The 11200-nt window shown below is 30.2% G+C and overlaps 4 protein-coding genes across 4 annotated transcripts in view; 1 reads left to right on the plus strand and 3 right to left on the minus strand.

Annotated features, from left to right (window-relative positions):
* LOC105623356 (F-box/WD repeat-containing protein 5) overlaps window positions 1-1385 on the plus strand; it is a 4005-nt gene extending 2620 nt beyond the window's left edge. Inside the window, exons 6-9 of the mRNA XM_012204751.1 lie at window positions 136-311; window positions 407-734; window positions 810-1022; window positions 1118-1385. Coding sequence (XP_012060141.1) covers window positions 136-311; window positions 407-734; window positions 810-1022; window positions 1118-1385 — 985 coding nt within the window. The remainder of the gene's footprint in view (window positions 1-135; window positions 312-406; window positions 735-809; window positions 1023-1117) is intronic.
* Window positions 1386-2586: 1201 nt separating this feature from the next.
* Window positions 2587-6658, minus strand: LOC105623358 (protein phosphatase 1 regulatory subunit 11). The gene is made up of 5 exons (XM_012204754.1): window positions 6572-6658; window positions 3301-3409; window positions 3067-3222; window positions 2837-2966; window positions 2587-2732 (listed from the first exon to the last, which is right to left on the minus strand). The coding sequence occupies exons 1-4, from the start codon at window positions 6656-6658 to the stop codon at window positions 2941-2943; spliced, it is 378 nt and encodes a 125-aa protein (XP_012060144.1). The 3' UTR covers window positions 2587-2732; window positions 2837-2940.
* On the minus strand, window positions 4455-5849 carry LOC105623357 (succinate--hydroxymethylglutarate CoA-transferase). Its single transcript, XM_012204753.1, has 2 exons — window positions 4770-5849; window positions 4455-4685 (listed from the first exon to the last, which is right to left on the minus strand). The coding sequence occupies exons 1-2, from the start codon at window positions 5847-5849 to the stop codon at window positions 4455-4457; spliced, it is 1311 nt and encodes a 436-aa protein (XP_012060143.1).
* A 2660-nt stretch (window positions 6659-9318) lies between the features above and the next one.
* On the minus strand, window positions 9319-10379 carry LOC105623359 (40S ribosomal protein S29). The gene is made up of 3 exons (XM_012204755.1): window positions 10246-10379; window positions 9678-9777; window positions 9319-9475 (listed from the first exon to the last, which is right to left on the minus strand). The coding sequence occupies exons 1-3, from the start codon at window positions 10305-10307 to the stop codon at window positions 9467-9469; spliced, it is 171 nt and encodes a 56-aa protein (XP_012060145.1). The 5' UTR covers window positions 10308-10379; the 3' UTR covers window positions 9319-9466.
* Window positions 10380-11200: the final 821 nt, after the last annotated feature.

Raw genomic sequence — 11200 nt, forward strand, 5'->3', positions numbered from 1 at the left:
TTAACGGTTTAAAGGTTTTAAACGTTTAAACGTTAAAGTAAGTAGTTATACTACTACGTACGTGTTATTGTNTNTATATATATATTATATATATATATATATATATATATATATATATATATATATACGTGATAGATATAGTAAATTAGAAGGTGCATTTTCGAATTGGAGGAAACTTGGTGATGGTTTCGAATATGCTAGTCCTATACAATACAATCAGGAATATAGGCAGGTTGAAATGCAGAAGAAGGCACATGAAAGCGATAGCGAAAGTGAGAATCCGCAATGGGAAGAGGAAAGTGAATCTGGAGGTAGGCAAATTGCACATGTAATACATAGTAATAGGAAATAACTGTAACTGTCCTAATCACTATGTAGGATATGATGACAAAAAATAAGTTTACAGAATCTTCAATAACTGAAGAATGTGATACAGACGAGTTAGCCAATAATCCTGAAAAACTTCTTATCTTTACAACTGGCTCGAAAACATATACTCCGCATAAAGTTGGTTTTAAAAGGATCAAATTAGTTACTTTCCCACGAAGATTGGATCCGGGACCATCTCTGCGCGAGAGAATAGCTCAACAAAAAAGGGAACGAGAGAGACAGAATACTCCATCAGTAGAAGATTGGTTAAATTATGAATCTGTGGCGGACAAATTCGATAAAATAGATCATTTAATTGATCTCCATGGTCACATTATTGGAATGGGACTTTCTCCCGATCATAGGTCAGTTGCACAGTCATGTAGAATAAATAAGTGTACTTGAGATGTATAGACATTTAATTATGCATGTATTTCCAGATATCTTTATGTAAATTCGAGGCCATGGCCAAAGGGTTACGTTATTACTAATCCTTTACAACCACCGCCGATAGCTCAAGAAATCGATATTCATGTAATCGACTTGGTAACACTAAAGCAAGTTGGCACGATGTTAAGGGCACACAAAGCATACACGCCCAATAACGAATGTTTCTTTATATTTCTGGATGTATGTAATGAATACGTAGCAAGGTAATTAATACGCTTGTATTTAATTTATTAATTTAATTAAGATTTAACTTTTCAAAATATAAAATACAGTTGTCATAAAAAATTTTTGTTTGCAGTGGTGCGGAAGATAAACACGGTTACTTATGGGATAGGCATTATGGAATTTGTTTAGCAAAATTTCCCCATAGTGATGTAGTCAATTCAGTGGCTTTTAATCCACGCGATCCTGAGATGTTAGTTACAACCAGTGATGACTATACAGTTAAAATATGGCGAAGTCGGGCTATGGTAAAGGCTTTAGATTTAGATGAAAAGTCTTATCGTAGGGGGATGGAAGTGCGAAAGAGACATAAATATCAGAAATGCGGTACTAATGTTGACTGATTAAAAACTATTAAATTTCTAATTTAAACATTTATTTTTACAAGATCTTAGAGATATATTTTACACTTAAGTTTTAGTATATACTATACAAAATCGTCCAGAATACTATTATTGCATAAAAACACAAATATGATAAGAATATATTTTTCGATTACCTGGGATTATGCAAATTACATATGCAGACTTTCATTTCTTGGTAATATAATATAGAATCTCATTAGACGAGTATTTCTATTTTGAAAAAAATAAAAATTACTAAGAATATTGTTAAAAGAATGAATATCATAAGAATATATTGTTGACACACATCTGTTATGATGCAAAATTAGAAAATAAACTTACGAAAGATTTTAAAATTATATTATTCATTCAAAGATAGATTATCATCAAACTATTTTTAAATTTTCAGAAACTAATATTAGATCAGTGATTTGCCTAATGATCAAAAATCCTATCTGCTTATTTGTATTCTATGCACATTAATTCTCAAGATATTTTTTTAATGCTTAAAATCATCAGCTTAAAATTTAGTCTATATATATATATATATATATATATATATATATATGGAACTAGTTTAAAATTTAATTTTAAATAGAAATTAAAAATTGAAATTCAATGAAAGTGTGCAATGAATATTAAGTTTCCTTATAATTATAATTTTTTTTATGAGTATGACCTTAAAATTTCGGATTTTCTTATTTAATCTATTCTGTATATTTTTTATGTATATTTGAAATATTTACAAATTTCATCTACTTACGCTTATATTAAATAAAGGAAACAAGGAATAAATGTAAATGTGCACTATTTTATATTTTTTCTTTGTCATATGTAATACGACATAATTATTTATAATTATGGCGTATAACAATGTAATTTGTAATACATTATTTCATTTTTTGAGCTTGTATTATAGAGCAATTGCATTGTAAAATTATAAATGTAATAAATCTCAAAAAAACAAAAATGAAATTTTGACATATATTCCTAATTTTTCTTCATATTAGAATATAATTGTAAACTTGATTTAATAATAATTAAATATATGAAATATTATCATAAATCACAAAATAATGTATGTTTTTTTCTAACGCATAAAATCTAGATCTCTATATTAAGTAAATAGTAAATAACAAATAGTATATGTAAAGTAAATAACATTAATCGGACGTAAACATATAAGGAATGATGAAATTACTTTTCAAAGAATGTTGAATAATTTACTATTCGCAAGACATGTATAATAATTAACAATTTCAATAATATTTATAATCTTCTGCACGATTAAAGCACTGTAATATAAGTACATATACTAGTGCAAAATCATATTTAGAGTTTGTGTACCTAAAACGATAACAATATGACTTCATCTATATTGTATAATTATAATATTTTAATTATGTTTTTATATATATATATATATATATATATATATATGTATAACTTACTTAATATCATCTTTTTCTGTATTATATACTGTCTCGAGAAATATAAAGGAATTTATTTTCCATTTAGAGAAAAATTGTCAATAGGTATATAAGCATAAAAACACTTATGTTGAACCTGTTGCAATCGGTTCTATAAAAAGAATAAAATAAGAATCAATAAGAGTAACAGATTCAAATATAAGTATAAGTACATACAAATGTATATATTTGATCTATTATGAAAAATTTACCAGGATGTGATGACATTCCTTCTCGCGCAGGATCACCAGGTTTAGGTAAGACTTTCTTATGAGCATCTTTATGTCCATGACAATGTTCGCATTCATCATCACTATCTTCAGAACTACTTTCACCGAAAGTTTTTGGTTTCTCATAAATACAACAACCTATAAAAAAAAATTATGTAATTAACTCTTTTTGATAAATGAAATTTAAAAGATTACATAGAAATAATAAATACTTACATTTTGATTTCTTTTTATTTAAATTTTCATTGTCTACGGTCCCCTGAGTCCATTGAACCTTTTTATTTGATTTCGGCATTCGTAGACGTAATCGTACAGTAGGTACATCCTGAAAAAAAAAAAGTGAAATTTTCAATAATATAAAATGCATTATTAATGAGGTTTTAAATTATAAATAATAGTGACTACAAGAAAGATATTTGTTACAATATATAAATTAAATAATTGTATTAATGTAAAAATAAAAAGCAAATAAAATAAAAAATTTTTATTTTCATTATAACTGATTACAAAATAATAATTTTATAATATATTATAAAGTTTTAACTAAAAATTAAATAAAATTAAATAAAATTAAATGTTTTAGGTTCAAATGAATTAAATCGAATAAAAATGCTACGAGTCCACACTGGATGGATAAAGTTTATTCTTTAAAAGTATAAATGAAAAAAGTGTAAATATTTCGAACTTTCGAGTTTCTTGAGTACAATAGTTAAACAATAATTACATGTGTTGAATTAATTGTAAAAGTTGTTACGATATCAGTCATATACCAGTCGATTAATTTTAGAGCTTGACTTCATCATATTTATTACATTTATCCACATTAATTCAAGTTTCGATTACTTTTTTTGTCGCATAGATTTGACGACTTACCATTTTATTTTTGGATACCTAATTTTATAATGATTTTATGATGAACTATTATTTGACTATGCACTTCTATTTGTGACAGCAATTTATATATTTTTACGAATATATATATTTTTACTAATATAATTTTGTAGTTAACTTGACATTATAATTATTATTTAATAATTAGTACTGAACCTAAAATGGAGGGTCGAAACATTAATATTTTTTTCATTTATATCTCTAAACAATACTATGAGAGAATTTTTTGTACATACATGTCCATCCAGTGTTGGCGAGTTGACATTTTTATTGTATTCGACGAAATTTTAAATCTAAAATATATAATGTACACATAATACGATAAAATACATGTTTATCTTATACATGAACTTGTTACTACCAAACTACATTCTAAAGATTTTATTAAAATTGAAATTCATTAATATAAAAATATCCGACAATAATTCGACTTTTACATTAAAACACTGTACAGATAGAAAGGGATTTATGCTTATTAATTATCGTACAATTTTTTGTTTTATCAAATTTTCTATTTTATCGTCAGAATAATTTAATATATTTTTTAAAACTTCCGATGTATGCTGTCCCAATGTTGGTGGTGCTGATCGCACTATGTTAGTAGCGTAGCTATATGTCACAGGTGGTCCAACAAGTTTCACTTTGCCTGTAACTGGATGATTTACTTCTTGAACCAATTTGATGTGTTTCACATGGGGATCATCGAATACCTGGAAATTATAGTTAAAGAAAATGAATTTATTAAATTGCAAAGGAAATAATGCATCAAGATCAGATTAGATTGGTTAATTCACTTCTCTCATAGTATTTATTGCTCCATAAGGAAACGAAGCCCCTGTAAATTCTACAGACCATTCTTGATTTGTTTTCTTTTTAATTACATCTCTAAGGATTTCAAGTAGCTCGATTCTGTTTTTAACTCTAGCTATATTATTCTTGAACTTGTCATTAGCAGCAAGTTCTGACATTTGTAATTTTGTGACTAATTCTAGAAATTGTGCATCGCTTCCTACTCCAATCGTCATGTATCCATCTTTCGTAGAAAAAGCTTCGTAAGGAACTATGCTTTCGTGTTCAGATCCCCATCTTGTCGCTTCCTTATTTCCATTTAAGTAATTTGAAGCAATGTTTATCAGGCTTGCGATTTGAGTCGACAAGAGATTACATTGTATCCACTGGCCTTTGTTGGTTTTCGATCTTTGTAGTAAAGATGCCATAATTGCTCCATGAGCGTACAGGCCTGTTGCCATATCAGTCATTGCTACGCCAACCTTGCACGGTGGTCCATCTTTCGGCCCGGTAATGTGCAAAAGACCGCCTAAGGAAGCAGCAATGACATCGTAACCGGGTCTATTTGCATATGGTCCACTAGATCCATAACCAGTCAACGAGCAATAGATGAGATGTGGCGCTATCTTAGCCATGTCTTCGTATCCTAAGCCTATGCTACTCAACTTTCCGGGCACATAATTTTCTATCAGAATATCGCTTGTCTGCGCCAGCTCGTAAATAATATCTTTCCCCTTCTTCAAATCGATGCAAACACTCTTCTTATTTCTGTTGATGCTCATGAAATAAGTTGACTCTTGTGTTCCTTGGAAGAATGGTGGGCCCCACTTGCGTGCCTCGTCCCCACCGTCGGGTCGTTCGATCTTCAAGATCTCTGCACCGAGATCACCCAGGATCATTGTACAGTAAGGACCGGCCACGATTCGCGTTAGATCCAGAACTCGTACTCCGTTCAACGGCGAACGATTCTCTTGAATGGCCGTGCAAAATTCACGTTCGCAACTTTTCAATTTGCCTTCATTTAGAAAAGATTTGTGGCTCGTCGCGCGGTTTCGTATGCTAATTGCAAGTATTTTACGCATCATATTGAAATTCTTAAAAATGAGATTGACAACTTATGTATTGGGGTGCAACGTAATATATTTTAAAACATAAATTAAACAGAAACACTATCTTCTTGACTAAACATCATTCAGAAGTTGATGCACTTGACCAAAAATACTGATTGTGAATTGTACGTTTGTTACATTTCAAGCTAGAATGTTTCTATTTCTTGAGAAAATTTAACTTTGTTAAATTGGAATTGTGATACATACATGCGTCATACTATATGTATAAAAGTGATTATTTTGTTTTTTGAAGAAAGAGATACTCATTTATATACACGTTCGAAAAATAAAAACAGGGTAATGAAAGCGCAATTTAAATACATCCAGTTGCGACATCGGAGCACTTGCACTTACGTTTCTTTTAATATTATTAAAAAGATATTGTATTAAGTATCATTTGTTGGAAAAACTGTTTGACAGAATGAAGATTTTAAAAAGACTTCAAGAGAAATAAAAATCTTTAAACTCTAAGACAGCAGTTGCAGCACGTAATCGAACGCGTAATCTCGTATCAACTGATATGACGCAAGTTTTCTATGATGAATGAGAAATTTCTTTCGACGACGCGAGTCGAACGGACTGTCAAGATATGATAAGATAAAAGTTGTTGGTGCTTATTTTAATTCCAATAAACAATTCATATCGCATCTAGGCTAATAACACTTAGTGAATCTCCTCGCGAATATTTGACGAATTACCTGCGATCCGGAGTCAGTGACGTCTGCCTCGGAGATTGTTTCCGTTTGCGTCTGCGAAGCCGTCTGCTCCGACATCGTTCTCTCCATGTATTGCGGTCGACGGCGCGATACCTTCGAGCGCGAAGGCAGCGAAGGACGAGGGCGGGCGAGGGACACGCCAGGACACGCACGATATCGCTATCGTTGCGTATGTAAGGTATGTAAGTTACAAACGTAACCTACGCTTACTTATTTTCAGCTATGTTCAGCAGAATTCAATTATAGACGTTACACGGTAACGCGAACGTCGTGAATCGCCTCATTGCTGCAGTGTTGCCACAATGATATCAATAGACACTGTATGCTTTTCAATTGCAATATCCCTAGATACTTTCGTGCGGCCACAATTTGCGTTCTACGGCGACACAAATTGCGTTCCAATTGTCCGTTATCGTCAACACAACGCTACACATCTGGGGGTTTGATTTGAATTGATTTGAAAGGAGCTGAAAATTATAAAAATGAGCAAAGGTTACTAGGTATTGACCAATTAAATTATGAATACTCTAATGAATTTGTTCACTTTTGTAATTTTCACCTCACTTGAAGATATACAATCCTACTGGACTGCGTTCCGTTTCATGCATCATTTATTCTTGTTTAACATTCGATAAATAACAAGGATAAATAATGCAACATACGCATTATGCGTGAAACGAAACGCAGTCTTGTACTCAATCGAGAGTTGTGTAAGCTTGTTTTCTAGTGACAATTACATGTTACTAACTGCGACAGCTATAAAGGAGGTTGAAAGACGTTGAATGGCCGACACTTTTACTTTTTGTTATTTAATACAGACGGAAAAAGCTACATTTAATTTAACTCTATCTGAAACGGATCTCAATCATGCACAATTACATTCTATACACATTCTGTTTTAATTGAATCATGTACAATGATGCATTCTTGTGTATATTTATGTTAAGTTGTGTTAAGCAATTGGAAAGCATCCACTATGGCTACAGTTGATTTGGACACTTACGCGCTTTAACGCTTTAAGCGCTTGTAATCATCATTTTATCTTTATCGTTCATTAGACATAAAATAAGAATAGAAGTACTGAAAGCGCTGAAAGCGTCTAAATCGATCGCAGCCTAAATATACTGCCAATACCAATATTTTTTCTTTTATAAATAGACGACAATTAACTTCGAATATTTTCTTGCGCTCTTTTTTTTATTGTCTCATTTTAAGCAACATTTCGACTTTTTCATCAATTTTTTAAAGCTTTTTAGATAAAAACTTTAATGAGTTTCTTTGCTAAATTCAAAATTTTCTATGATCTTTAATGCTTCAATTAAGCATTTAAATATTTAAGGTTTCACCAATTCCGATCAAACTTAATCGTGATTAACTGTCAAAAGCAATTGGGCGATTCTACTAAACAGCAAACGCGGTTGGTCAGTCAACAGTCGATTAAACTAATTTGGTGAAACTGGTTCAAAACGCTTTTATCTCTGAAATTATATAATATTCATAATTTAAAGTATAATAAAAATAGTATGTACGCTAATGCAATTGATTAAGGAATAGACGTAGAAATTGACCAATCATAGTTGATTATTTTTTCTCACATTCAACTATGATCGATTTCTACGTTTACTCCTTAATCCACTAGTGCTACTGTCGATTGTAGACCATATGTGGTCTATAATGGCAGTAGCAGTAGTGGATGAGGTTGTAAGAGTAACAAATTGACCAATCATAGTTGAAAGTGAGAAGAATAATCGACTGTGATTGATCAATTTCTTACTCTTACAGCCTCATCCATTACTGATACTGCTACCATTGTAGATCACGCATTACATCGTTGTAAGACCGGAATCAGATTGCGCATTGAAAAATGAGATTGAAAATTGGAAAGATTGAAATTTGACTAATCAGAACAAAAGGAGCCAAAACTTTTTTGTCCTCTTATCTGTTGATGAAATTTCAATTCAATTTCAATCATAGTTTAATTCCGGCCTAAGTGCGTTCTGAATACGAGTCTTTAAGTTATTTCTTTGAGGTACTATGAAAAACGAATATGTGCCTTATGTAAATTCGTATAGTAACAATTTTTTAATGTATTATTAATATTTTTATGTATATATCTGATATTTTCTCTTCAACTCTATTTGTGCATATTTAATTTATTTAAGTGCAAAAAATATAACAATGCAACTTCCCCCCCTCCCCCCTCCAAAGAACCGAAGATATTTATAATTTGAAAATTTTATTTACAATTTAAAAATTTAAAAATTGTATTTTCATATATATATTTGATTACTTAAATTCGTAAATTTATTATGTATGTTATGGGACATACAAAGTAAACAAAATTCTATTCGGAATTTAAATTATAGATATCTTAAAAATGAGCTTTACGTAGAATATCCAATTTGATTTTTTATTTTGATATCAAAATCTAGAAATGTCAGAAATTTCGAATAAAAACGTTTTTACAAGAAACGTTTCTACAAAAAATTTTTAATAAAATTTTTAGTAAATAATTTTAATATTTTCTGCAACGTAATAAATTCTTAAACAGATCTTATTTGTACTTGAACAGTGTTTTATTGTTTGAAAATATATCAATAGATGAAATTGTTAAATTAAAAAATTATTTTGATGTTTCCAGATCATATTTTCATGTTTCCAGAAAAATTAGAAAAAGCTATATATATATATATATTGAGAATGTAAAAAGAATAAATGTACAAAATGAATGTTGGATTATACAAATATATTAATTTCAAGAACATTGAGTGCCAGATGTTACAATCTCTATTTTTTAGCTGTTAACTTTTAAAGATGCTGCTGTGAAAATCATCGTGATTTGTCCAAAGAATTTCTCCAACTATTCCTAAGTTATATTTAATCCAGCTGTAAAGAGAACAAACAAAATATATTTAGTCATTTCATGTTTATTTCAACTGCGTTTAATTTCATCGCACATATGTTATATGAGTTTTGTTCTAGTTTCCTTTTCAAAGAGTGACCATAACAAAATGAGTGACCATAACAACGCATTGAAACCGAACGCAGCCTTTATAAAGTAGCAAAGAAATGAATTAATATTTTTTACCTTCTTGAACCCAATATCGGCTGCATATTCTCTGAAGCATTGTCGACAGATATTCAGACCATATTTGCGAATAAGCCCATGCCTATTTGCACAGGCACGGCTGCAACAAAATCAATTTTATTCAAATTACACAATAAATACATTTGCATTATCTAACATATATAAATAAACATACATAATAAATATTAATTTAATTCGAAATTAATACATCTATTCGTTTTATCTGTGATTATTCCATTTCATAAATTTGAAACATTTAGGAAAAAAGAGGAGAGAAGAATACAATTTTAGTTTAGTAAATTGCAGTTAAATTCACTCTTCGTGATTTTTTGAGGTTAGAAACGTATTTAAATGTGTTTGCACAGGAGATGGTTAATAATTAACAATAATACATACATAGTACAGTTACTTCAAATTTTAATGGATCATCAAAGTTTTTGCTATAAATCAAGTTTTTGTAAGAAAAAAATACTGTGTTATTCATGATGAATACGCGATCGCTCTGTCATGCCAAATATAAATAATTGCTAATGAAGATTAGCGAGAACAAGAGGAGCATTATACTAACCAGGATCTAGATCCTTGACCGTATTTTCGTGGATGTGAATACCAAATATTCTGGAAACCCATATTTGCTCGTATTATGTCTTTTTTGCAACGCACCGCAATAGACCGACCAGAACCAACGAGTCCACAAATGTGAAAGACAGGAAAAGGAAATGAGCCAGGGATAGAAGACACTAGAAGATAGGAGAGCTTGCTGTTGACTTTAGAATGCTTCAGAAATCTAACCTAATCTTCACGTGCAAGAGTCAAACAGCGGACCAGCGGAGCAGCAACCAATCAATGAAGCGAATTTTACAGTAAAAATTTGCACATTACTGCCCATATCGCGCAGCTGATTGGTTGCTTCCGGTGCTTAACGCTTGCATGTGAATGCGTGCCTTAAGAATTGTTTGCTTTGCTTCAAATCGCCAAAATTTTTACACTTAAAATGAGATAAATATATATTCAAGCATTGAAGAGAAAAAAAGCAAAGATTCTGAGTGCAAAAAGTGTAAGCAATGCGAAGATCGCTTATTTACGCGGCTAACGGCACCGACGTACTCAATCACGTGATCATAATGAAACGAAGGCGTTTATATTTGGAATGCATATAAATTTTCTGTTTTCTTTTATTTAGACTGATGACACAAGTTATTACAAGTACCAAATAATTGTTTATTATTATAATAAAAAGTATAAAAAATTTCAATATATTTCGCTCTATAAAAAATTTTTTTTAATTTTATTAAAGACGAGCGAATATAATGTGGAAAATTTATAAAATTACGTATAAATAGATCGAAAAAATATTAAATATTAATTACAATAATATTTAGAAATGTTAATATCAGTAACATAATATTTACATAAACTTATATATTCAAAATATAAATTATTTTTGCGTTTATTTACATTTATAAAAATATATATGTGTGTGTGTGTGTGTGTGTGTGTGTGTGTGTGTGTGTGTGTGTGTA

This window comes from Atta cephalotes (genome assembly GCF_000143395.1).
Source record: "Atta cephalotes unplaced genomic scaffold scaffold00056, whole genome shotgun sequence".
Lineage (NCBI taxonomy): Eukaryota > Metazoa > Arthropoda > Insecta > Hymenoptera > Formicidae > Atta > Atta cephalotes.

Excerpts from the sequence above, each read along its gene's own strand:
- LOC105623357 (XM_012204753.1), bottom strand. The coding sequence starts at position 5,849 with ATGATGCGTAAAATACTTGCAATTAGCATACGAAACCGCGCGACGAGC. Across the intron at positions 4,686-4,769 it reads CAATAAATACTATGAGAGAA|GTATTCGATGATCCCCATGT; the intron begins GTGAATTAACCA and ends TATAATTTCCAG.
- LOC105623358 (XM_012204754.1), bottom strand. The coding sequence starts at position 6,658 with ATGGAGAGAACGATGTCGGAGCAGACGGCTTCGCAGACGCAAACGGAA. Across the intron at positions 3,223-3,300 it reads AAATAAAAAGAAATCAAAAT|GTTGTTGTATTTATGAGAAA; the intron begins GTAAGTATTTAT and ends TTTTTTTTATAG. Across the intron at positions 2,967-3,066 it reads AGGAATGTCATCACATCCTG|AACCGATTGCAACAGGTTCA; the intron begins GTAAATTTTTCA and ends TTCTTTTTATAG.
- LOC105623359 (XM_012204755.1), bottom strand. The coding sequence starts at position 10,307 with ATGGGTTTCCAGAATATTTGGTATTCACATCCACGAAAATACGGTCAA. Across the intron at positions 9,778-10,245 it reads GGTCAAGGATCTAGATCCTG|CCGTGCCTGTGCAAATAGGC; the intron begins GTTAGTATAATG and ends ATTTTGTTGCAG.